The sequence below is a fragment of the Callionymus lyra genome, chromosome 19, assembly GCF_982586985.1.
Source record: "Callionymus lyra chromosome 19, fCalLyr1.hap1.1, whole genome shotgun sequence".
Lineage (NCBI taxonomy): Eukaryota > Metazoa > Chordata > Actinopteri > Syngnathiformes > Callionymidae > Callionymus > Callionymus lyra.
In genome coordinates this window covers 4,279,050-4,306,797 of record NC_141836.1, presented here as the reverse complement: position 1 = coordinate 4,306,797, position 27,748 = coordinate 4,279,050, and the positions used below count along the sequence as shown (strand labels likewise).

The window sequence follows — 27,748 nt, the reverse complement described above, 5'->3', positions numbered from 1 at the left end:
TTTTGTTGTGATAATATGTTTTGCAATTATTTAAAAACAAACACAGTACAGAGAAATACATAACATATATTTGTTAATGAATATTTATAATTAATAATTAGTATATGTTTTGCTCATCTACAGTGGAATACCACGAAATTTAAAGAGTAATAGAATTATAATGTGAATAATATAATTTAAATTAATTTCTTCCATTTAATTGCTTTTTTATTTTATAGAAAACGTACATTTTTATTTCCTGTTTCCATCACATCGGACCGAGGCGTCAGCAGCGTCACCTACAGTCACGTGGTTCGTTGAAAGCTAAACTTCCGGAAGCGGCGCGAGCTGCAAATATCGCACCTACAGCAGCGACACAAACCCGGATGTAGGTGCTCGGATACCTCGACTTTAGCGACGGTAAAACTCTTTTTTGTCACTATTTTCAACATTAACTTGTGTTTATGAATGTGTGGCAAGTGTTGAGGAACATTAATGTCACTTACAGTTTTCAATTACCTTTAAAACTTACCTTAACTTTCACGTTTTAAAATAAGATAAACGTTAAATTCACTGTTAGTCACGTTTTTTAATTTTTTTTAAATAAGCATGTCGTGTTTGTTTTAATATCTTGTCTAGAATGTGTTTAATACTGAAGCTGCACAGTTAATGATGTTTTAAAGTTTAAATAACTACATTGAAAACACTGTTTCCGTAGTAACGGTTTATCGTTAAATACAAATGTGCGGAACTGAAGAAAACATGTACAAACAAATCCACGTGTTGTTGAATAATGTTATTTATTGTGGGAAATTATTTATCAATTGATATAAATCAAATTTAAGAAAAGACTTTTCCTTTTCTTATGTTCCTTAAAGATCCTAAAAATGTACTTAAAACAATTCCGGTGAATGCGAAAAAAAGACGGAGGATATTTAAATGTATATTTAGATGATGTGTTGTAGACTTCTAGTCTCACCTACTTCCACCATAGTTCTGCAGAAGAAGTGATTCAGCTCCATTGTTCAACCACATCTTCTCTATCTGACTCACTTCATCCTCTTCAAGCATCAGCTCCATATCAAAGATCTTCTCACGACATCAAAGATCTTCTCTGTTAGATTCATCCTGTCTCTGTAGTTACAACTGGTGCTAAAAATAAACCTCTCTCAGGTGCTCATTCTATTTATATTCTCCTTTAACTGTGTTAAATGTTGGCCTCGTTCTAGACGTGAACAGAGAAATTCAACCAGTTTTGAGACTTTAAAATGGCCTATAAACGCCTTAACTTAATTTTACACATTATTTTCAATGTGGGTTGTTTCCTTTTTTTGTGGTCAGTGTGTCTGTTAAACTAGGTCAACTAGCTCACCGGTTTGGAGGCTCATGGGTAATTGATGCAATTGTTAAATATCGTTGAAACTGTTGTCGTACCTTTTTTACACAATCGGGCTCGGTTTGATTGACAGATAGTACTTTTCTTTTAGGTGATTATTTGAAAGAGCAGGTGGACTTTGGACTTCGCACGATTGGCTGAAGATAACAGCCTCTCTGGAGGGTTGATACGGGATTGAAGAGGAAGAATTAGAGCATTTTCTTTTTTCGATCAATTCTTCCCAGATCGACAGTTGATGGCGACAGATTGAGTTGTGATGTTGTGATCATCTTTACACCGTAAACGCACAAAAAAATCTTCTAATCAATCAAACATTCAGTGATTGATGAATCTTAATAAATCCTGTTAATCCTGTTGTGTTATCAGTTTTATCTTGCCCTTTATAGTATATACTTTTTGATTGTTTGATTGTTTAAGCGCTTTGTGACCCTCGTCTGGAAAAGCGCTATATAAATAAAAATTACTTACTTACTTACTTAATAATTACAGCAGAATTAACAGAAATAAAATACAAATTAAAAGTATTTTAAGCATTAATAAAAACAACAACATGGAACTGTATTACCCACTGCACTAAAGGTGGGGTAGATGTTCTTCAAAATGATGTGGAAAAAGTTTGGAATTAAAAAAAAAAGGTACTTTTTCTGCTTTAAATATTTGGACAATGTATTGTAGATTTCACACGGCAAACATTTCTAGAAAAGTTGTCATTAGTTAAGGTGTAAAGATCCACGACAAAGGCCTGCAGTGGAGCCTCATGTGACTTAATGTACATTATGACGGATCAGTGTCATACCTTGACTAGTTGCACGAGCGAGGAAACCGTGTTTAGTCAGTGTTGACTTGAATAACAAACACAAGTGACTCTTAAACGTACGTTCTATCACCAAGTTGTTCCACTTGTCAGTCAGACGTGTGTCATGACCTGTTGACGCGAGTCTTCTGCTCCTCAAACGATGAATTAGATGTTTGTGCAGGACTCTACTTGTTGAAGCAGCTTTTCGTAGTCGACAAAAAAGAACAAAATGTTTCAGGAGGATCTTGTCCTGCCTTTTCTAGTTTTCATCTGTCAAATGTTAAGAAATGATCAAGTTTTGGTAAGAAAAGAAAAAACTGAACTATAACTGAGACTGTAAAATGACATTTATATAAACTAAACCACTTGACATAACCAAGTATTAGTCTTGCATCATAGACTATATACAGTATATTTTTAAAATCACCTTCAGTTTTGTGTTGACTAAATACTAAATAATGTACCGACTGTTAACTCTACTAACAAGTTCTCCTCGTAATAATTTATTTAATTCTGTCGTATTATTTACCTCTGATTATATATTTATCTATACAAATACAAAATCTATATTTGACAATATTCATTTGTAAAGTAAAATAAGTAAGTACCGTATTTTCCGGACTATAAGTCGCTCCGGAGTACAAGTCGCTCCAGCCATAAAACGCATAATAAAGAAGGAAAAAACATATATAAGTCGCACTGGAGTATAAGTCGCATTTTTTGGGGGAAATATATTTGATAAAATCCAACACCAAGAACAGACATGTCATCTTGAAAGACAATTTAAAATAAAAATAGAATAGAGGCAACAACAGGCTGAATAATTGTACGGTATCACAACTGAGAACCTGGTCTGTTAACATAACATATTAAGAGTTCTTCAGAGAACTACCAAACCATCCGTGTAACTCCAAATAACTAAAATCCAATGAAATCTTCATCCTCAGTGTCACTTTTAAACAACTCGGCTAACTCCGGACGTAGAAGATGCGGCGCTTCCTCTTCTTGACTATCTTGACGATCAATAGATCTTAAAGTAAGAACCAGAATTTTAAAGTTGATCCGGAAAGAAACTGGCAGCCAGTGAAGAGTTTTAAGGATCGGAGAAATGTGAGTTCTTCTACTAGAGCGGCTCAGAATTCTCAGAGTTTTGTATCAACTGCAGGCGAGAAGATCCTTCTGGTTCAGACACCAAAATAAACTGTTGCAATAGTTTAAACGAGAAGATACAGACACATGGATTATAAGCTCCAGATCGTGTTGTGACATAAGTTTAGAGATTTTTCTCAGTTGAAGGAAACCGTTTTCTGCAGTATTGTACTAGAAAGTGTTGTACGCAAAAAGTACAGGATTGTTTTTCTCCTTGACGACAACTCAACGGTTAGACTAGTTTGAAACGACGTATTGAAATAGTCAAATTCCTCCGTGTTTGTTCAAGAACAGCGACTCAAAGAGTCACAAACAACCTCCACAGCAGGGAATCTTCTGGTGACTCAGTGGAGCAGGTGATGCAGACGTCTTCACACACATTAGACCCTGAAGAAGGGACTTCCCACACACTGATCTCCTATAAAAGCTCCGCATGGAGGAGCTTTGATCATTGACAGAAAGCCGTTGCTCGCGGCACTTTAACAATCAGGAAGGAAGTCTTTAACTCTTGTTTCGTTTCAGGGTTGCAACGAGTAACCAGTAACCGTCCTTCACCATGGCGAGTTCAGACCCGGGCAACCCCGCTCACGTGGCCTTCGATAACTTCATGAAGGCCCAGAGCTGCAAGGAGGTGCAGCGACACTTCAGGGAGCTCTGCAAGGAGCTGACGCTCAACCCCAGAGACTTCAAGAGCTTCTACAGCAGCCTGAAGGACAAGCTCAACTACTGGAAGGCCAAAGCTTTGTGGACTAAACTGGACAAACGAGCCGGCCTGCCTGAGTACCAGCAGAGGAAAGCATGCGACAAGAACAAGGTAGAAGGGATGCTTGGATGATTTATGAATGAAAATATACACTTTTAATAAGCCAGTCATTCATATAAAAAGTGTTATATCTGGTGATATGATGCGCATCGAGGTACAAGGGCACCAAAAACGACAATATATTTGTAGTATTGTCGAGTACTTGACTCTGGTGTTATGATAGTGTAGTAACAAGTATATATGTGTAGTATTGTTGAGTACTTGACTCTGGTGTTATGATAGTGTAGTAACAAGTATATATGTGTAGTATTGTCTAGTACTTGTCTCTGGTGTTGTGATAGTGTAGTAACAAGTATATATGTGTAGTATTGTTGAGTACTTGACTCTGGTGTTATGATAGTGTAGTAACAAGTATATATGTGTAGTATTGTCTAGTACTTGTCTCTGGTGTTGTGATAGTGTAGTAACAAGTATATATGTGTAGTATTGTCCAGTACTTGACTCTGGTGTTGTGATAGTGTAGTAACAAGTATATGTGTGTAGTATTGTCCAGTACTTGACTCTGGTGTTGTGATAGTGTAGTAACAAGTATATATGTGTAGTATTGTCCAGTACTTGACTCTGGTGTTGTGATAGTGTAGTAACAAGTATATGTGTGTAGTATTGTCCAGTACTTGACTCTGGTGTTGTGATAGTGTAGTAACAAGTATATATGTGTAGTATTGTCCAGTACTTGACTCTGGTGTTGTAGTATTTACAGACCACATGACTCTTGACGAAGTCGTAACTGATTTCATTTTTTTTCAAACCAAAATATGTCCAAACATCAGCTTTAAAAGCTGCTGAAGTCACTGTATCCTCTCGTCCTCAGTCATCGCCAGGATCCCGCAGGATTACATTTTTCCCTTCAGCTGCGCAGGACGTAAAGACTAATATAATAATATTATAAACAATTTATTTAAATATAAACCATAAGAAAGCTATAATGAGAATATAATTTGAAGGCAATAAAAGTAAAATAAAATAAATACAGTTGAGTTCTTGAAAAAAAACTATTGCGATATTTTGGTATATTGGTCGTTCTTTCCTCTGATTTAAAGGAGCATTTAAATAAAAAGAGGAAATAAAAGCGATGCACTTGGTTATGTTATATTTATAGTTGTGGCCTAAAGTTTCTCTTAATCCTTTAAATACCATTTTTCTCCCTATTTCCTATTTTTTTTAAAGCAGTCTGACGAATCCACAGTAGTTTTTCCCACTGAACAGCAACCATAGGAAAATAAAGAATAAACCTTTTTTTGTTGTCATTTATCAGATTTTAATAGTTTGGTGTAGATTTTTCATTCTCGTGCTTCAAACGTATGTTTTTGTTTTTGATCGCTTTAGCCACATCGTCAGAGGAAGCTCTAGCACCCCCTAGTGGAAGCATAATTAATTATTAATAAGCGTTTGTTCTAAAATATTAGTCAACATTAATTCCCTTGTTGTGTAGTTGGTTTCATAGTTAAAAGTGTAAATATTATACATATTTATAACCAGTAGGAAATGTTTCAAATGTTCACAGAGGTTTGGCGACTCTCTGTTTGTGTGACAGTGACATATTTATATCTGAATATTTTATTACATCTTTATGATGTTTGAGAGACGATCATTCAATGTGGACGTGATTCAGGAGGTTGTCAAGCTCAGTTATAAAATAAAAATAGAAACATGAGTCGAATACGAGTCATGTGATGACTTGACTTCTTCCGGCCCAGTGTCTGGTCCTGGGAGCCGGCCCATGTGGACTGAGGGCGGCCGTGGAGCTGTCCCTGCTGGGGGCTCAGGTGCTGGTTCTGGAGAAGAGGCCGGACTTCTCCAGAAACAACGTCCTGCATCTGTGGCCCTACACCATCCACGACCTCCGGGCTCTGGGAGCCAAGAGGTTCTACGGGAAGTTCTGCACCGGCACTCTGGACCACGTCAGTGAGTAATGATGCGCTCATGGTTCGCAGCTGTGACCTCCTGCGTCGACGAGGAGGGTTTGAAACGAGAGCTCGTGAATGAAAGTCAAATGTCAAAGATAAATATTGATAAAATGGCAGCTTTGGTCTAAAGTACACCTCAGACACTCTTTAGGTCGAGCGCTGGGATAAAAAAATGACTGAAATGGGCTTTAATTAAAATAATGTATTAATAAATAATGTGACTTCATCAGAGAGAGTTTAAACGAATCCTCTTCTGCGAGGAAACATGAGAAACACGTTCAGACTTTCTCAAGTCGTCCACTTCAACATCAAAGTGTTTTTTTTAATGTAACAACTTGTGTTTTCAACTCCATAAAGTCATCATTAATCCATGAATAATGACTGAACGTGAGTTTATTCCCTGATCCGTTACTTATTCATCCACGTCTGCAGCCACGACTGATGCTGTGAGCGATAAATATTTCAGCTCTCGTCAAAAAACAAGTTTCAGATCGTAAAGGATTTTGTACAAATGTATTTAAAGAAAACCTTGAACGAATGATTATTACGTGAAACTTAAATATCGTTCTGGGAGATGAAAGAGGAAGTAAACATCATACATTGTGATGACGTTCTACCGCAGCAACAATCCAGTGTATAGCACGAAGTATTGCTCGAGAACCCACTTTTAAATCAAGTGTTTAAAAATGAAGGAGAACATATCGTGATCCATGAACCTTCCTTTAAGACGGACACGTGTGTGTGGCCGTCACGAGTAAAAATATGAAAATGATGTATAATAACGATAATAATAACAAGAGTAATATTTTTTCACAACGGGAGAAACAATTTTATTTTGATGTATTTGCTTTATTCTTTTCTCGTTATGAATTTGAATTGTCCCCGAAACAAAATGTAATTAAACGTACAAAACGTATATTAAAAGATACATTTCAAAAAAGCAATAATGCCAAAGAAATAAGAAGTAAATGATAGAAAAATGATAGAAAATTACACAACAATAATATAGGTGCAATATTATTATACAGTAGTACTTGAACTTGAAGTGTTGGGAGGGATTTGATTCATTACTTACTTCCAATGTTAATATATCAAATATTATAATCCAAGTTTTAGAGCTTTTTTTCTTAATAAATGAACAAAATCGAGCATTTTATGAAACATGGAAATGAATATACAAAGGTACTTTATGACTCGTATCAATAATCTTTCAATAAAATGTATATAAATAAAGTAATATAGTGTTAAATTCCAACTTTAATATCATTATTTCGGCAAACTTTAAAATGTAGCTTCTGTTTTCCGTTAATCCTCCACGTGTCTTGAACCAGGCATCCGTCAGCTGCAGCTCATCCTCCTGAAGGTGGCGCTGCTGTTCGGGGTGGAGGTCCACACCGGCGTGGAGTACCAGGGCTTGATCGAGCCGTCGGGAGACAAAGGTAGTTGTTGTAAAATATATCTGCGTCCGTGTTTTTGTGTTCATGAGATCTGTTGTCCTACAGGCTGGATGGCGAAGCTGCAGCCGTCGTCACATCCTGCTTCCAGCTTCCAGTTCGACGTGTTCATCTCTGCCGGCGGCGGCAAGTTTGTCCCGGAAGGTAAATAAAGTGAAACGGACCTGACGTGTTGAGGCGTTGATGTGTGTGTTTGATGTTGGGTTTGCAAGAGGTTGAGTTTGATAGATTTATAACCATCCAGTCACTGTGTTATTTCAGGGTCAAGGTGACCCGACGGCCCAAAAACAAATTTGTTTGTGTTATCCCTTGTGTTGTCTCTGGGTCAAGATGAACGACCTCCACCACTACATATGAATTTTGGAATTCGTTCATCTTGACCCAGAGACAACACAAGGGATAACAGAAACAAATTTGTTTCCGGGCCGTCGGGTCACCTTGACCCAGAGACGACTCAAAGGATAATTGGTTATTGAATAAAGTTTTCTTTGTGTGTTTAAGAATTAAATAACTATTTCCAATAGTGTAAAATGATCCATATTAGGGGTGTCTATTGACAAGAATCTAGGGATACAAAGCGTATCACAATACTAGTATACGATACATTGTGATAGTGTAGTAACAAGTATATATGTGTAGTATTGTCCAGTACTTGACTCTGGTGTTGTGATAGTGTAGTAACACGTATATATGTGTAGTATTGTCCAGTACTTTACTCTGGTGTTGTGATAGTGTAGTAACAAGTATATATGTGTAGTATTGTCCAGTACTTTACTCTGGCGTTGTGATAGTGTAGTAACAAGTATATATGTGTAGTATTGTCCAGTACTTGACTCTGGTGTTGTGATAGTGTAGTAACAAGTATATATGTGTAGTATTGTCCAGTACTTGACTCTGGTGTTGTGATAGTGTAGTAACAAGTATATATGTGTAGTATTGTCCAGTACTTGACTCTGGTGTTGTGATAGTGTAGTAACAAGTATATATGTGTAGTATTGTCCAGTACTTGACTCTGGTGTTGTGATAGTGTAGTAACAAGTATATATGTGTAGTATTGTCCAGTACTTGACTCTGGTGTTGTGATAGTGTAGTAACAAGTATATATGTGTAGTATTGTCCAGTACTTGACTCTGGTGTTGTAGTATTTACAGGCCACATGACTCTTGACGAGGTCGTTACTGCTTTCATTTGTTTTTTAACCAAAATATGTCCAAACATCAGCTTTAAAAGCTGCTGGAGTCACTGTATCCTCTCGTCCTCAGTCATCACTGTATCCTCTCGTCCTCAGTCATCACTGTATCCTCTCGTCCTCAGTCATCACTGTATCCTCTAGATAAGATGGACAATCCTAAAGAAGTGGACGAAACATGACCCGTGTGATCTTCTCACTCAGGGTTCAAGCACAAGGAGCTGAGAGGAAAACTTGCCATCGGCATCACCGCCAACTTCGTCAACAGGAACTCTTCGGAGGAGGCTCAGGTGGCGGAGATCAGCGGCGTCGCTCGGATCTACAACCAGAAGTTCTTTCAGCAGCTGCACACCAACACTGGTAGGACTTGAACGTTGTGGATCTGATGAAAGTGTGTTTGCTTTGTGACGATCTCGTGGCCTTTACATCCCTCAACTTGTCAACCGTCTTCTGTCTTCACTCTCATGTTTTTAATTTGTGCTTCTATGTGAGAACCGACTGTCGTATGAACGCATTATTGTGGCGTCCGATCTCTAGTTAATCTCCTGTGACAGCATCTCCTCTGACCTTCTCTGCAGCCTCATTAGCAGGAGCCACACGAGTGTAACTGCTCCATGTTTCTGCTCCTCTCTGAGAGCGTCGTGACATTTAAGAGCCGCCGTCTGGTTTCTCTTCCATCGTTGTTTTTGAAAGTTGATTCTCTCGTCGCCGGCCGCAGGTATCGATCTGGAGAACATCGTCTACTACAAAGACGACACTCACTACTTCGTGATGACGGCCAAGAAGCAGAGCCTGCTGAGCATGGGAGTCATCAAGAAGGTGAGTTGAACTTCGACCCGACGCCGTCCCCGCGAACGTCATCGTCTCTCGTCCCCTGCAGGACCAGAGCGACGCCGCCGAGCTTCTCGCTCCGGCCAACGTGGACGCCGAGGCCCTGCGGAGCTACGCCTACAAGGCGGCCAACTTCTCCACGGGTCACAAGCTTCCCGACCTGCAGTTCGCTCAGAACCACGCGGCGCAGCCGGACGTGGCCATGTTCGACTTCACCTGCATGTACCGGGCGGAGAACGCCTCGCTGGTCCGGGAGAGGAAGGGCAAGCGGCTGCTGCTGGCCCTGGTGGGAGATTGTCTGGTGGAGGTGAGGACCACTCTCTCGCGCTCGGATCATCTCACACGCTCCAGTCGTCGCAGACAAAGAAACTGATCCCATGATCCTTTGTTTCTGCAGCCGTTCTGGCCGCTCGGGACCGGTATCGCCCGAGGGTTCCTGGGAGTGTTTGACGCGGCGTGGATGGTGAAGAGCTGGGGGTCAGGGGTCGCGCCACTCAAGGTCGTGGCTGAGCGGTGAGTAAAGTTTCTTCTTTCGCTGTTTTTGAAAAATGACTTAAAGCTTGTTGTGATGATCTTGTAGTTTAAGTTAAACTTTTTAAAAAGATCATGGACCTGAAAATATCTGCCTCAGCTTTGAAGTGATATTAAAGTAACTTAACATTTGAAAAGTATTTTATTAGATTGAATCACTTGTTACATTAATTAACTACATAGATAAAACCAGTATTTTGTTTTGGCAATTAAATACAAAAGTGTAAAAAAAATAAAAAAGATAAATTAAACTATTTTAACTCTACCTTTATTTAATTGTAATTTTAATTGTTCCGGCAGAAAGTTCCAAAAAATACAATACACACATTAAAAAATAATTCTAAAAACTGAGCTAAAAATAACAACAACATTATTAACAGTAAGAGAATACAAGAGCAAGTACATATATGAGTGGAAGTCAAAACACATCATTAATCTCTTTTATTAATTTCTTTGTCTTTTATTGTACGTTAAAATACATCAATACAAGTGAACATTCTGAACATTATTGCTTAAGCAACCTTTAAGCAAAATCGTTATAAATTAAGTAAAATTCTGTTAAATTTCCACTTTCAGATTTTGCCAGGTTATTTTTATTTTACCACATTTTTCTCTCTTTTCAATTTCTTTGACTGTGTCTTTGCATCCTTGTGTTTTTCAAATACCTCAAATGTAATCACAGTTAAATATTTATATTAAATAAACATTAACTGTAATATTTCTTGCGCCTCTTCATGTTGTTTATTTTAAAGGACATTCTATTGTTGTTTCCCTCAAGTCTGATCACATGATGCAGCCGCTGAACATCTGTGCTCGACCTCACAGCTGCGTCACGTTCTTCTTCTCTGATCTATTTCACAACTGCTCGAGATGAAACTCATCTCATCTCATCTCATCTCATCTCATCTCGTCTCATACGCGTCTCATCCGACCAATTGAGACCAAAAAACAATTCAAAGTTTAGAGTAACTTCCTTCTAGAACTTTATTTTTGTCATTATTGTGATGAGAAAAGTGCTCAGAGAGTGCAGATCTCTCCTCCTGCTGCTGATGTTTCACACACTTGTGTTGTCCTGGTCCAGTGAGAGCATCTACCAGCTGCTGTCTCAGACCACGCCGGAGAACGTCAGCAAACGCTACAGCGATTACACCATCAACCCCAGGACTCGCTACACCCGCGTCAACCCGTCCTCCATCCACACCAGCCAGGTACGTCGCAACACTATACAACTGTCACTTAGAGATTCTATTGGTTACCGAAACAATTTCAACCAACAACTCTTTTGCAAAGATTGCTAAAGTTCACTTTTCCTGTAATTCCCGCCTTTCGCCACTAGATGGAGCAATCCAGGCAATCACCTTTTTTATTGCTTATTCATCTTTTCTCTTCTAAGACACGTGCTGACATCAGACTTGAGAAAGTTGCTAAATAGTCAGATTGACAGATGTTTCATCACATGGTGAATACTTTGTGCAACAACTTCATTATACATTTAGTTCACGACAGTTTTAACACCAGTCATGATGTTTTCTCGTTTCAGGTCCAGCATTTGTACATTGTTGACAACACCAGCACGCTGAGCAGAAACCAGAAGAACCGGGCGACTCACATGCGCCAAGGTCAACATCTGCTCAGTATTCTAGTCTGAGTAGGACTCGACACTCGGTGTTTAATATTCTTGTTTCTCGGTGCCGCAGACTCGGGTCTGGACGACCTGCTGAAGTGGTGCATGATACACACGGCGGGACACAAGGGGGTCTCCGTGAAGGACCTGACTCAGTCCTGGAGATCCGGCCTGGCTCTGTGTGCCCTGATCCACTATTTCAGACCCAAGCTCATGTGAGTGCAGATAAGTGTTTGTTTTTCTCAGGATTGTTTCTGCTTTTAAAAAAAAAAAACGTTAAAAAGTTTTACTTCTGTTAATGTCTCACCTGCAAATGAAGCTCAGCTTTATTGACCAAAGAGGCGTGTGTGGGACGTTGACCTGTGGTGTCAATAAAGTTCAAAACTTTATTGACAGTGACGACTCACAAGCTTTTTATTGTTAAAAGATACGACAAGTACAACAGTTGTATTACTAAATAAGTCTATATTGTACTTGTACGGGGTAGAAATACAACGGTGACTCGTGGAGGAAGATTTTAATTTGCTTAGTTTTTTCTTTGCCTGGTGTCTTGTTAATAATGTGTCTTTGAATATGTGGCCTACATTCTACTGTGGACGACAAAAGAAGTGGATGTTGAATATTTCAGAAGTTGCACGACACAGCACTTGAAAGAGCAGCTTTGCTTCCTCTTTAGTTCCAAACTAACGCCACGTGAACTGAGATCAATACGCCGTCAAACTCGACGCATCACATGTTCCCGATCTTCTCCGCAGTAACATGAGCTCTCTGGATCCCAACGATTTCATCCGCAACAACCAGCTGGCGCTCGACCTCGTGGAGAAGGAGCTGGGGATCCCTCCGGCCCTGTCCGCCGCCGACCTGGCCAACAGCGACGCCATCGACAAACTGTCCATGGTCCTGTACCTGACCCAGATCAGGGACGCCTTCAACGCGTCGGCCAAAGGTAACGTGAGCATCTTTCACAGCAGAGGAAGAAAACACACGAGCGTCGACTCCTTTGTGTTTCTGCTCGACTTGATGATTAATCTCTGCTACCTTTTAGATTTAATTTGTTGAGCAGCAACAATCCCAACCTGATTAAGCTGGTTTTAATCAGAGTGATTAATGTTCTAATCTTGTGTAAGGAGCTTATATGAAGGAGTGCCTTTTACTAATTCTGCACCAGGGGAGCCTTTATTTCATTAAAGTCTTCAGGACACTGATATTAAATAGATGAAGGATAACAAATTGGAGTGAAATTCCCTTTTTGTGTCACATGAACAAACTGTCACATGTAGACATTACAGTGAACAACAAGTATAACCTGTTGTACTTTCTTCCCTCTGCTGTGAGGATACATTGATCGATCGATCGATTGATTAATATGCCTTTATTCTGTCAGCAGTTCACAAGAAAAACATTAAACACACATTGTTTTTGGACATTCAGTACAAATATTGTAAGAAAACTGTAATAAATAAGGAATAATAAAGAAAACTATGATAAAAGTAAAGTAATTGCAAAATAATAATAAAAAAAAAAATAATAGTTTGAAATAAACACTAATAAATAAACTACTTTTTAAGCTGATGTAAACATGTTGCTGCCGTAAAAGTGTCTCATATAAATAGATAATACACAGTAAACAATAATAAATAGAATATTAATGAACACACTCATATATGACATTCATAATAAATGGAGACATGAGAAAATGAATAAATCATAAGGTCACTGTGAAGTTAATAACCGAGAAATATTTAAAAGGATTAATTAATTATGCATCAAATGAGTCATAAATACCTAAAACTCTTTGACAAGCGTTCGTGTGTGAATACGATATTGAGACGTGAGTGTATTACGAGGGTGGCATCTGCATGTTTATGTTCCAATAGTCGTCCAAAGATGGCGTCGGTGTTGCGTAACCGCGGCTCCGACACCTTAAAAGGTGCGTTTGTGCTCCGACTCCAGCCTGTTTGCGTTTGATTAGTGATCAAAGAGACGCTGTCTCTTTAAGAGCGCGCTACCCACAATCCATTGAGCTGAAGTGGCTGGTGCTGCGTTCAGCGGCAGCCTCGCCAGTGCTGCTGCTGCTTCTCCGCACCCAGGCAGCAGATTATCAGCCTGGAGGGTGGGGGGGGGGCAGGGTCTCGTAATCCTGCATCCCAGGAGCGTCTCCGACCAGCGGATCGTGGGCGAGGTCTTTGGTCCGCCGTCGGTGGCGGTCGGGTCAGGTGGAGCCCTAGATTCTAGGATCTGGAGGTGGGTGTGTTTCTCAGCTGAGCCTCATATTGATGTGCAGGCGGGACCCAGCTGTCAATCACAGGTAATCTGAGGAGTTGTAACGGCGGCTCCGGCTCGATGCAGATGAAACCACCAGAGCCGCGATCAGGACTTGACACTTGATTTATTGCTCCGGATGACTCTTCCCACGTCCTTATCTCCACAGCATCGGCGAGACTCTTTCCAAAGTCCAGGACGCTGAACATGTCCAGCGCCCAGGCGGCCGTCATCTTCCTGAGCAAGCTGAAGAACAACTCCCTGCAGAGGAACAAGGTGCTGATGACACACAATCACAGCCGACTCGCAGGCTGCCGGAGGAGTTTTCGCCGTGTTGGTCACGTGACCCGCTTCAGAAGAGACCATCTCACGACCGAGTTCATCTCTTTCTCCGCAGGAAAAGTTGGCAGCTGGTGAAGGACAGAGGATGGGAGACGAGGACAATGTGAGTCCCAGTTACTTTTAATTACGTAAGACACAAGGATTGAACTGCAGTTCTTGTTCCTCAGTATCAAGGCTGAGAACTGATCATAAATTTTGCTGAAAGTACCATCGATTTGCTGATGATGTCAAGACCGGCCTTGTTCTCAAGTCTTGCCCAGTATAGAGACTGAAATCACTTTGCTTTTCTGGAGATGAAATCTTGTTTACCATAACCACTCTGCTGTGATTGGTCAAACATCGAGGTTTGATCATTAATCCCGGAAGTCTCCACCTCCAAAGGACTCATTGTAAAAACAAAGTGGGGGGTGATCACAGCTGGAGGAGGAGTGAAGCCAATATTGTGTCATAATGTACTCTCGTAACCTCTCGTTCGCCCTGATTTCAGACAACTTTATAGAGTAAAACATGGTCATGATGAGGGACTCACTGCATCTTGGAGAGAAGAACATTTACTACATGTCAGGAGAGTTGGGTTTCACATTGTAATTGTTGACTCCGTGTTATACTATCTTCAACCCTGACATCTTTATAATACACCATATAAACATAAACATTATTGTACTTTGATTTTGTACACGTGAACTAGCTCATTACATTATTAAGACTGAGCTCAGTGGGAAAAAACATTTATATTATGAGTCTAGACTTGGAAGTGTGTGTTATTAAGAACCTGTCGAAATGATGCTGAACACGATACATGGGCAACCATACGATATATTGTGATATATCGTGATAGTGTAGTAACAAGTATATATGTGTAGTATTGTCCAGTACTTGACTCTGGTGTTGTAATAGTGTAGTAACAAGTATATTTGTGTAGTATTGTCCAGTACTTGACTCTGGTGTTGTAATAGTGTAGTAACAAGTATATATGTGTAGTATCGTCCAGTACTTGACTCTGGTGTTGTGATAGTGTAGTAACAAGTATATATGTGTAGTATTGTCCAGTACTTGACTCTGGTGTTGTGATAGTGTAGTAACAAGGATATATGTGTAGTATTGTCCAGTACTTGACTCTGGTGTTGTGATAGTGTAGTAACAAGTATATATGTGTAGTATTGTCAAGTACTTGACTCTGGTGTTGTGGTAGTGTAGTAACAAGTATATATGTGTAGTATCGTCAAGTACTTGACTCTGGTGTTGTGATAGTGTAGTAACAAGTATATATGTGTAGTATTGTCCAGTACTTGACTCTGGTGTTGTGATAGTGTAGTAACAAGTATATATGTGTAGTATCGTCCAGTACTTGACTCTGGTGTTGTGATAGTGTAGTAACAAGTATATATGTGTAGTATTGTCCAGTACTTGACTCTGGTGTTGTGATAGTGTAGTAACAAGTATATATGTGTAGTATTGTCCAGTACTTGACTCTGGTGTTGTGATTGTGTAGTAACAAGTATATATGTGTAGTATCGTCCAGTACTTGACTCTGGTGTTGTGATAGTGTAGTAACAAGTATATATGTGTAGTATTGTCCAGTACTTGACTCTGGTGTTGTGATAGTGTAGTAACAAGTATATATGTGTAGTATTGTCCAGTACTTGACTCTGGTGTTGTGATACTGTAGTAACAAGTATATATGTGTAGTATCGTCCAGTACTTGACTCTGGTGTTGTGATAGTGTAGTAACAAGTATATATGTGTAGTATTGTCCAGTACTTGACTCTGGTGTTGTAGTATTTACAGACCACATGACTCTTGACGAAGTCGTAACTGCTTTCATTTGTTTTCAAACCTAAATATGTCCAAACATCAGCTTTAAAGCTGCTGGAGTCACTGTCACGCATCATTTTGTGTTTGCTCAAAGAAATGGAACATTTAAAAAGATCTTCAGGGCTTGTTGTTGTCACTAGAAACCAGGATTAGATGATGACCCGGCGTCTTCTCAAATGGATGTTATGCAACAACTGTCGACTGATAACAAGACTGTGAGGAAGTATCATCATCACACCTCCACACCAGCCGCCTCTTGAAAAGTGGACTCGCGTCGTTTGAGCCAAAAAGGCGAATTAAAGCCTTTTGATGAGTTGATGTTTTGTCCTTGATTTGGCGAGAGGATCCGACCGCTCCAGTTCCTCAGCGAACGTCTCAGATTGGACGAGTGTCGGCAGGAAAGTGGGTCACTTCAAAATAAAAAAACGGGGAATAACGGAGCTGTTAATGTGCCGTAGCGCCTGAAGGCAGGGTCAGACCAGCCAGACGGGCTTGAGACGGACGCGACCCTCAGCAGACGCGTGACCCCAAACGATCCTGCTTTTGTTAGTCCTTCACAGGTGAGGCGGCGCCTCTCGTCGGTCCGAGCTTCCTGATGCATGATGGGTCCCTAAATCTGATGATGCATGTTGGCGGTTAAAGATCTTTGATTTTAAATCAACAATAAGGTATTTTAACTATTATTTTTTGTTGTTAATATTCCTCTTCATCTGCTTCAGAGTGCGGCGCCCCCTGTCGGCCCGGAGACGGATCGCTCTCTGGAGCCGGAGCACGACGCCAGCAGACCCAACAGCGAGACCTGTTTCTTCTGCGCCCAGAGGGTCTACGTGGTGGAGCGGATCAGCGCCGAGGGCAAGTTCTTCCACCGCGGCTGCTTCACCTGCTGCCAGTGCGGCATCACGCTGAGGCTCGGAGGATACGTGTTCGACCAGACAACAGGTGGAGACGTCTATAAAGTTAATCGTTTATGTATTATCATGTAATGTGTCATATTATCCCAACTACACCGGTCAAACCAAAATAATCGTTAATATAATGGTGCAAATTTAAATTTAGAAAGAATACAATTGAGATTGTAAATACCTTTAAGCTGTATTGTCATTGCATATTATAGAATTTTACATTTTGCTTAAAGAAAATGATTTGTATTTTTGCAACAAAACAACAAACGGGTAACGCAAAATACTAACAATATCATAAAATGGAGCTTTAAGTTGTTGTATTTCCTTTAGCATGCACTTCATTTAGAAATGGGATATACTACACAAAAATATTCGCCTTAAAAAAGAGATTAAATAATTTTACTGTGGCCTGTAGTCAGAGTGCCACATATCGAGAGATATCCCAGGAAATCGTTTTTCCAGCTCACAGCAACACAGACGATAGATTCATAAAAAGAGAGAAGAACAAAGCGCAATAAAAAGAAAGATGACACGATCTAAAAGATAAAGAACATAGATCAAAGAAAAATAACAAAAGATACAAAGATTAACATGGAATAGAATCATCTTTTCACTTCTGCCCCCAAACTCACAATTAAACAGTCTATCTAATAACACGAGGAATGAATGAGTCCCTGAGTCTGTTAGTGTTGCATCATGGGAGGAGCATTCGTGCTTCTCTGCTCACTGAGCAGCTCCTTGGTCTTTGAGGTGTTCAGCTTTGAAGTGGTTCCTCTCACTCCGGTCCACAAAGTCTCAGACTCCTGTACTGGTCCTCGCTGTCGTCCCTGATGCACACAATATGGCCCCCGGGCCGCACGTCCGTGCTTTAATGAATCCCAAAAAAAAAATGACTCGCCAACTTTGTTTTCTGCTTCCTGACGCTTAATTAACACCTGAAGGCATCACCGTCTAGTTTTCTCTCGTGACTTCTTAACTTGATCATTACTTTTATTGCCTGGACGCTCCTGAGTCAGGGTTTCGCCGTCACCATGGCAACAGCGGTGATGAAGATATGACGTTTATTTTATTTTTTTTAAACGCATTCCATTAGCGTGCAACGGTCCTTCGCTGAGATGTATTTTGGTACATCAGCGATGAATAATTGAAGGGAGCGAAGATTGTTTTGCTCAAGTGTCTGCTCCTGACTTTTCAACTGGATCTCATGTGTGACGCGCCTCAGGGAGGTTCTTGTGCGAGCAGCACGGCGAGGAGCAGCAGAACGGGCCCGGAATAACTCCACGCCAGGTGAGGACGCGCCGGCGTATGATTGCTTCGTGACTCATCATCGTCTGCTCGGACGTCTGGCGTCCGGCGAGACGACCTGACACAGAAGTTTTGACTGATTACGAGTCTTTAAATAACTTGTTTAATTCAAACTTCTCTTGCCTGTCAGGTTCGGCCCGTCTGGAGATACAAGAGAATATTAATAGATGTCTTGTCATCGGTTTATTTATATACGTGTTGTTTCGTTTCTGTAACGGCTGCAGAGGAAAAACATTATTTATGGCGGTCGTGATGAAAAAATGTATTTAAACTGAAGCGATGGTTTATTTACAAGTAATAAATGACATTATATAATATTATTAATAATATATATTGACTTGTATATCATTGCTAAGTTTATGTTGACATTTCAAATGTTAAAACTTTCTTTTTCTTTTTAAATATTTAATTTTTTTTAAGTGATTGAATTCAGTAGTTTCTATATTGAAAGGATGAGATTGTTTTTATTAACTAAATATCGTATAAAGAAATGGCCAAATTATTTCAACATTTTTATTTTGAATTTTAAAGGCTACGAATGAAAAATATTATATTTATAAAATGTGTTTTCAATTATTGTAATTATGTGTAAACATTTAATTTACATTAATTAAATACATTTGAAAAAATCCTATGCAAACTTGCAATATAAAAAATATTGAATTAAATGATTGAATTAATTTAATTTAGTTTATATATTGAAATGTTAAAAATAAGCCTTTTAATAATAGTAATTATTGAATTCAATTAATTAAATAAATAGGAAAAACTATACAAATGTATAATATAAAAATGATTTAATTAAATTATTTAAATACATAAATTCAAACTTTTACTTTAAAAAATGATTGAAATAAATTATAAAAAAAAAAATAATAATAATAATAATAATAATAATAATAATAATATAAATAAATGTAAATTAATTCTTTGAATGTAAAAAAAAAAAGCTTCAATCCAAAAATAATTGATTCCAATAATTTTAAAATAAAACAAATCCATCCTTTAAATATAGAAACTATTAAGTTTAGTTTTTTGTTTTTTTTAAAGTAATTAAAAAATACACTTGAATAAAGAAATAAAAGTGTTAAATTTAACTATTTGAAATCCTGATGCACTTGTGTAGCTCTTTACAGTTTCCATGTTAATGGTGTAGCGAGTGTTCTTCAGTCTCGTGGTCTCGTCAGCAGGACGGCGTCAGCGAGGATCTCTCCAGCGACGACTGCACTCTCTCTCCCTCCGACGAGGAGTTGGATCATCAACACAACAGATCCAAAGAGGAAGATGGCGGAACGTTAAAGTCTGAGGAAGAGAAGGATCCGAAGACGGAGGTTTACTATCCCGTCCCCAAACCGCGTCAGTCCAAGACCTCCAGCCCTCAGCCGTCGCCTCCCGTCGCCAAACCCCGGAGCATCATCCTGTCGGACCCGCCCACCCCCGACCGACAACCCCCCACGGACCCTCGTCCCAAACTGTCCATGCGGAAGCTCCAGCTGAGCGTGGAGGAGAAGTCCAAGCTGGGGGACCTCCGGAGCTTCAGCGCCGACTCCGACTCCGAGACCCCCGGAGGGTCTTCGTCCTGCTCCTCTTCCTCCGCCACCGCCAGCGGGACCAGTGGGACCAGTGGGACCAGCGGGACCAGCGGGACCAGCCTGAGGAAAGCCGACGGCCCGGACGGTCCGGACGAGGAGGGCTACTGGAGCGGGAGCACCGCCGGCCACATGAGGGACAGGAGGAACCGACGCTGCTTCAAGAAGAGGGAGATCCCCGCGGGGGGCCAGAACCGAGTGAGGTCCAAGTTCTCCCCGTGGAACCTGTCGTCGCCGAGGATCAGCCGCGACGGTCGCCTCAGCGTCCACGTGACTCAGCCGGGGAGAGTCGGTGAGATGTTCCCTCTCTGGTCCTCCATGATCTCCGCTGACGCTCCGTCTTCACAGAGACCACCTTCAGGCGCTTCCCGAGCCCCTCTGAGGGCGTCGACGGAGACGATGATGATGACGAAGATGACGAAGATGACGATGATGACGATGAAGATGAGGAAGACCTGCAGGAAATCCACTATCTGGAGAAGAATGTAAGAAACTCCTATCCTAGAGCAGATGTTTGAACTGTTTATCTGACCAACAGTAGTTCAACTTATAACATCTAAGACTCTTTATCGTCAAAGATATTTGCAGATGTTTTATTTATTGTGTGTCAAAGGTCAAGCATGACCCAACTAGATATTATCAAGATTAAAATGTATATAAATCTAATGAACCCCTGTGTTATCTCTGGGTCAAGTCGGCCCAGAAACAAGCCCTTGTGTTGTGAACAAACTTTTGTTTTTCTCTCCTTCGGGTCACCTTGACCCTGAGATAACGCAAGGGTTGAAATTTTATCAAAAATGTTCAAAGTTCTCATCGAATGATCGGATTCATAAAACCTTCATTGCCAGTATTAAAACTATTAAAAGATGTTTTTTGTGGAATGAAAAGTCACTTTAAAGCTTGTATATAAGTATAAGTAAGAAAGTAAGTAATTTATATACAAATTAAACGTTTCATATAAATATTAAATTATATAAAAATAATTGAATAAATATGATCGTGCAGAATTAATTTAGAAAAACATGTGATTTAATATGTAAAAAATGATAACTTTATTAGCCATTAAAAATTATTTTTATATAGTAACTAATGTGCATTTGTTTTGAATGTATGTGATTTATATTTATTTGATTTAATTGTATTTTATTTATATTTATTTGATTGAAATTGATTTGATTTAAATGTATTTAATTTATATGTATTTGATTTAAATGTATTTAAATCAAATACATTTAAATCAAATAAATATAAATCAAATACATTTAAATTATATTCATTTGATTTATATTTATTTGATTTATATTCATTTAAATTTAAATGTATTTGATATAAATATATTTGATTTATATTTATTTCGGTTTGTATTTATTGAATATACCCTCTACGGGAAGAATGACCTGCAGCTCATTGTGTTGTTGGTCCAGTTCCCGACTTCAGACTCGGTCCAGGCAGGGAAGCTGGAGCTGAGGAAGATGAGGACTCTGGAGAGAAAAGCCAAGATGAGTGAGATCCAGAGGTTCAGAGAAGCTCAGGTGTGACGTTCAAATGTCGTCTTGATAGAAGAACACGAGTCGACGTCTTCTCTTCTTCTTCTCAGTCGATCCAGAGGAGGCTGGAGGAGATCGAGGAGACGTTCAGGGACCTGGAGGAGAAAGGGGTGGTGCTGGAGCAGACGCTCCGAGGGGAGGAGGGTAAGAACCACCTGCAGGTTCCACGTCTTCTGGTGCAAACTAATCTTCTCCTACGACGGTGGAGGGTTCTCAAACTTATGATTCTCACTTCTCACTAATGATCACTCGCACTCACGCTCTGAGCCCTGATCCTGGATCAGTGTAGTTTTAAACGTAGACGTTCCTCAACAGATCAAGCCCCGGACACCAGTACACTTGAGAAACTGACGACACCAGAGAGTCTGTATCAGCATCCAAACATCTCACAACACCTCCCAGTCCTCTGTCCTTCAACGCTCCTCTCTCTTCCAGGCGGCGACGGCGCCCCAGAAGCCATCGACGCCTGGATCCATCTGGTGCACGAGAAGAACGCCCTGATGTCCGAGGAGTCCGAGCTCATGGTCCAGTTGAGTGGATTTTCTTCTTCACTCCTTCTTGGCTCTCGGTCTGAGGTCACCTCTGATGACCTTTTCCTCCTCCCAGGTCTCGGCAGCTGGAGCTCGAGGACAAGCAGAGCATGTTGGACCTGGAGCTCATGAAGTTCATGGACATGCCAGGTTTGTTTCCTTTAAAGGAGTTCATTTGTGACCACGAGCTGCAGAGGTGACCAGATTATTATGTAACATTTAAAACACACGATGAAGTAGAAACAAACTGACGATATTTTAAATGAAAGATGGAAAAAGACCATATGATATAGTTTAAAATATTTAACGTAAAAGGAGCTGGTGTCATATTTCTTGGCCGATCTTGGTACGTTCCTGAAAATGCCAAGAGGTAAAAGACGAAGAAGAAGAAAATGAGAAATGAGTTAATAGTGCAAAAACGTTTCTTACCCTTCTTTGTGGACAAATAAGAGCAAACAGGAAAAACGGTCTCAGTCCAGACATGGACCAGTATTAAGTGCCCTTTATAGATACTGTGTAGTACACTTTGTCTAATCAATTAGGATCTGTCTCGCCTGAAGTTCATACAAAACTCTGCAGCCAGAATTCTGACCCGCTCTAGTAGAAGAACTCACATTTTCTTGGACTCCATAAGTCTTATGTGTCTTGAACTTTTAAAGTGTTGTTTTTGATTGTTGAAGCTCTTTGTGACCCTGGTCTAGAAAGATCTTAACAAATAACCTTTACTTTACTTACTTACTTCACCAAGAATATTATGGAGCAAGAGAATATTCATATATATAGATTTTTTTTTTAATCACATCTTATTGCTGGATTTGCCTGATTAATCGCGATTAATCGCATTGTAAAGTAGTTTTATTTCACCGTTCTTCTGCCGTATGAACTCAAACATGTTGTAAAATCATCGCCGGTCAGTAACAAAGACAATGTGTTTCTCTTAACTTATTATTATAAAATAATTAATATTTTAATATTTTAATAATAAATTATTAAATTAACTTAAATATTATTGATGCTGTCATTGATGTTTTCTTGTTCTTTGTGAAAAATATCTTGAGCTTCAAACATCTCAAGTTTCACCATGAAAATATATTTTCATCTCATATTTAAATCATATTTTGCCTTTAAAAACATTTTCCTAACGTCGCCCTCGACTGAGGAGTGAAACTTAAAGATTTAAAAACATCCAGAATAAGTTTGTTTAAAAAAAAAAGAGTAATAGTTTTGAATTTGAAAAATCAATATTGACACAAACTTCAAAACAAAGGTAATAAAGTTGATTTTGACGTCTTGAACTGTGTGGCGCAGACAAGACTCCGGAGCAGAAGGAGGAGGAGGAGCGGATCATCCAGAAGAAGCTGGAGGTGGTGGACATGCGGGACTCTCTGGTGGCCTTCCTGGAGGAGAAGCGCCTGAAGGAGCTGGAGGAGCAGGAGTTCTTCTCCGTGGTCGACACCAAGCGCCACTCGACGGGAGCTCAGGTTCACTGGTTGTAACCTTCTCTTCGTGGTCTCTGCTGCCAAAGATCCTTCTGCGACGCGCTTCAGGAACCCGCCCCCTAGAGGGAGCCGTAATCCCGCGGACGCGTCGTCTAATCCTGCGTCGCGACACACCGAACCGTGTGACGCCGCTCACGCACAGATCATCGGTCCCCGGTGACGAGGCTGACCTGGATTCAGACTCGCAGTCGCTGCAGAAGATGAATCCAGACTCGCTGTAGCATTCGTGTAAAAATATGCCTTTTGTAAACGGAATCCTCGGTTAATAATATAAACGACGCGTCGATTAGAACGTCGAGGTTAGAAAAGAAACAAGTATTTATCTTTGTATTTTTGCTGGTTTTAAACTATAGAAATGTGAGTAAAAGTACGACTTGTTCTTTAACATTTGTGTCAAAACCACCTCGAATCACATCGACGGCCAAAAACATTTTATCGATTATTACCAATGTGTTTTTTTTTTTTTCCGTTTGATGAAAAATGCATATTTGTAAATGTTCCAAAGTCGATCCCCGGGTTCTAGAAGGTTAACCAGTGTTTGTTCATCAGACTGTTGGAGCGTGTTGACGTCAGTCCTGCAGATATTCAGGCTGTCGAGACACAAATAATAATAAACTCTATCAAAATGTTCGTCTGCAGAGGATTCAGAGCGTGAGAGCCAAGATGGAGGACCTTTATTTTGAAAGGGTCTCTTCACTGGAAATCAATATGTATTCAATAAAAGTTCATGATTTTTTTTATTTACAGAAGCATCTTTTTGTGTGTGTGCATGTGTGTTTGTGTGTGTGTGTGTGTCACATGGAGAGCGAAACAACGTGTCGATCTGTGGTTGTAGTTCTTGTGATTGACAGGTGAAGCCGCCGTGCGAGGCCACCTCTCGTCTGGATCCACCTTCACGTCCAGGTCCAGGTGAGACTCTTTATATTTCAAATTAAAGTTGACAAGATTCACGGAGATTCCACTTTATCCACGGGCTGGTAGGTTTCTGTCCACTAGAGGGAGCTATTCCTCATGAATCATGATGTATAAAAGAAAGCGTCATTTTAAACAGTTTCCCTTTGAACGTGACGTCACAATTTTGGCGAACGAATGCTTCACGCTCCTGGTCTCTGGTGTGAACGATTGTGTGACATGAGTTAATCCTCAACATCTTCGCTCCTCAGTGAAGTAAAGTTGCGTAACATATGCAGAGAGTGAAGGATTTGAAGCTAAATGTAGTTTGTTCTGCTGGTTCGACTCTCCTCACGTGAGAAGAGTTTATTCATGTTTGTGTATCATCATGAAGGTCTTCTACATGTACCTGTGACACGTGTCACCTGAACATCCGTGTGGATCCATCATCTTTGAGCCTCATAAGTGAAGCGCGAGCATCAGATCAATGCAGAAACCTCGACATGCTCTTGACCCTGGCTCCGTCTCTGTTTGCAGGTTCTACTTCTTTTCCTCTAAAGTTCTTTTTTTTATTTATTATTCCATAAAAACGTCTCTTTACACTCACCGCTGGAACATTTCAAAAGGTAAACAAAAGCAGGAAAACGTTCATTTAAAATTAATATTTTAAAATATTGATTATTTTGGTCATGTGACAGATTCCTAAATCTGACTAAAGGTCAAAGGTTAAAGTTAAATTATGGTGTAAAATTTGAGTTTCATCATCATCATCATCATAATAACTATCGTCATCATCATCATGATAATAATAACTCATCATTGTCTTAGATTATTAGTATCATAATAATAATAATTATCATCATCATGATACTAATAATAACTATCATTATCATAATAATAACTATCATAATCACTGATTATTATTATCATCAAGATAATAATAACTATCGTCATCATAACTAACTATCATCATCATCATGATAATAATCTGTGACAATGATGATGATAGTTATTATTATTATCATGATGATGATGATAGTTATTATGATGAAGATAGTTATTATGATGACGATGATGATAATATGTATTGTTATGACGATAGTAATTATTATCATCATGATCATGATGATAATGATAGTAATTATTATTATGATAGTTATCATTATCATGATGATAATTATAGTTTTTATCATCATGATAATAACCATCATGATGATAATACTATCATTATCATAATAATAAATATCATTATTATAATAACTATCATCATCACTGTTTATAATTATTGTCATCGTGATAATTACTATCATATCATCATGATGATAATAACTATCATTATCATAATAATAATAACTATCATTATCATAATAATAACTATCATCATCATGATAATAATAAATATCATCATCACTGTTTATTATTATTGTCATCATGATAATAATTAGCATCATTATCATAATAATAACTATCATCATCATCATGATAATAATAACTATCATCATCATGATAATAATAACTATCATCATCACTGTTTATTATTATTGTCATCATGATAATAACTATCATTATCATCATGATGATAATAACTATCATTATCATAATAATAATAACTATCATTATCATAATAATAATAACTATCATCATCATTATAATAATAACTATAATCATCACTGTTTATAATTATTGTCATCATGATAATAATTAGCATCATTATCATAATAATAACTATCATCATCATCATGATAATAATAACTATCATCATCACTGTTTATTATTATTGTCATCATGATAATAACTATCATTATCATCATGATGATAATAACTATCATTATCATAATAATAATAACTATCATTATCATAATAATAATAACTATCATCATCATGATAATAATAACTATAATCATCACTGTTTATTATTATTGTCATCATGATAATAACTATCATCATCATCATGATAATAATAACTATCATAATCACTGTTTATTATTATTGTCATCATGATAATAACTATCATTATCATCATGATGCTAATAACTATCATTATCATAATAATAATAACTATCATTATCATAATAATAATAACTATCATCATCATGATAATAATAAATATCATCATCACTGTTTATTATTATTGTCATGATGATAATAACTATCATTATCATCATGATGATAATAACTATCATTATCATAATAATAACTATCATTATCATAATAATAATAACTATCATTATCATAATAATAATAACTATAATCATCACTGTTTATTATTATTGTCATCATGATAATAACTCTCATCACTAACATCATCATGATAATAACTATCATTATCATCATGATAATAACTATCATCATCATCACATAAATCATGATGATAATAATAATAATAACTATCATCATAATTTTTAACTGCTGTGACTAAAACCATGACCATGACGTTCCTGCGCCAGTTTCCATGGCAACTCTTCATCTTAAAGCCCTGGAAGAAGAGAGTCTTGCTGCAGCTGCTGACTGACCGGTCCAGTGCTGGTGGCCGAGGTGAGCTTCTGGAGGAAGATTAGGACGTAATCCAGTTAAAAGTTTCCTCTGGACACCAAAGTGTGTCAATCTGAGCACACGCTACCTTCACTGGCTCGGGTCAAGGTCGTGTGGCTCATAACACACACTATGAATCATCGGATAAACTTGAGTTAAAATACATCTTTATAAGTCAGACCCGAGGGCCACATGCGGCCCTTTGACTGTATTTATGTGGCCCTCGTAAGGACGCACAACAATTTATTTGTTTTAACTAAAGGACAGTCGAATGGGTAAACAAAACAACAAAAGTAGCCAATAGTGTAGAGAATTTTAACATTTTTACTTTGTGGTTATTCATCTCTAGTGTCTAAATGGGACTGTTAGGGTTTTTATTTCCGTGAGTATTTAATGCAAAAAAAAATATTTGAGTGAATTAAAAACATTTGTTTTTTAAAAGATAAGGTAAAGCTTGATTTTAATGTTATTATTATTATTATTTTAATGACCCTCACAACAGTCACCGTATACCATGAGATTAAAACATGATAAAATCACCAGTAGATTGAGATTCATGTTGCCATGGCGACCTCACAAGATGCTCGATGGAAGATAAGGAAGACGCTTCAAAAAACAAACTTGAGGTGAAATAAAATGTCAAATAAATCGGTCTGTGTTTTTTCTTCCTGTGAAGGAAACGAACACACGAATTAAAACGATCATATCAAATATAACAATCGGGATGAATAAAATACTATACACTGAAATAAGAGACAATATATTAAAGTAAAATAACATTTTATTTTATTATATATTGACCTTGAAAATAGTTTCTCATTTTATTGACATTTATTCTGTAGCGTCGTCACCATG

General features: G+C 38.6%; 1 protein-coding gene across 3 annotated transcripts; it reads left to right on the top strand.

Moving 5' to 3' along the window:
* The first annotated feature begins 316 nt into the window (after positions 1-316).
* Positions 317-24,202, top strand: mical1 (microtubule associated monooxygenase, calponin and LIM domain containing 1). 3 transcript variants are annotated; one of them, XM_087780918.1, is made up of 26 exons: positions 317-399; positions 3,843-4,134; positions 5,841-6,048; positions 7,382-7,489; positions 7,553-7,648; positions 8,898-9,053; positions 9,412-9,512; positions 9,574-9,831; positions 9,922-10,037; positions 11,137-11,263; positions 11,596-11,674; positions 11,753-11,894; positions 12,435-12,625; positions 14,111-14,217; positions 14,339-14,386; positions 16,557-16,658; positions 16,818-17,037; positions 18,223-18,287; positions 19,496-20,186; positions 20,243-20,379; positions 21,319-21,426; positions 21,492-21,585; positions 21,757-21,804; positions 21,877-21,970; positions 22,048-22,121; positions 23,280-24,202. In XM_087780918.1, the coding sequence occupies exons 2-26, from the start codon at positions 3,877-3,879 to the stop codon at positions 23,465-23,467; spliced, it is 3,816 nt and encodes a 1,271-aa protein (XP_087637044.1). In that variant the 5' UTR covers positions 317-399; positions 3,843-3,876; the 3' UTR covers positions 23,468-24,202. The 3 variants fall into 3 exon arrangements, with proteins under 3 accessions (XP_087637044.1, XP_087637045.1, XP_087637043.1); XM_087780919.1 differs by lacking the exon at positions 21,757-21,804; XM_087780917.1 differs by having other exon boundaries at positions 7,382-7,648.
* The last annotated feature ends 3,546 nt before the right edge of the window (positions 24,203-27,748 follow it).

Coding starts and splice junctions, on each gene's coding strand:
- mical1 (XM_087780917.1), top strand. CDS start 3,877: ATGGCGAGTTCAGACCCGGGCAACCCCGCTCACGTGGCCTTCGATAAC. Junction 17,038..18,222: donor CGTGTTCGACCAGACAACAG/GTGGAGACGTCT, acceptor GACGCGCCTCAG/GGAGGTTCTTGTGCGAGCAG. Junction 20,380..21,318: donor TCCACTATCTGGAGAAGAAT/GTAAGAAACTCC, acceptor TTGTTGGTCCAG/TTCCCGACTTCAGACTCGGT.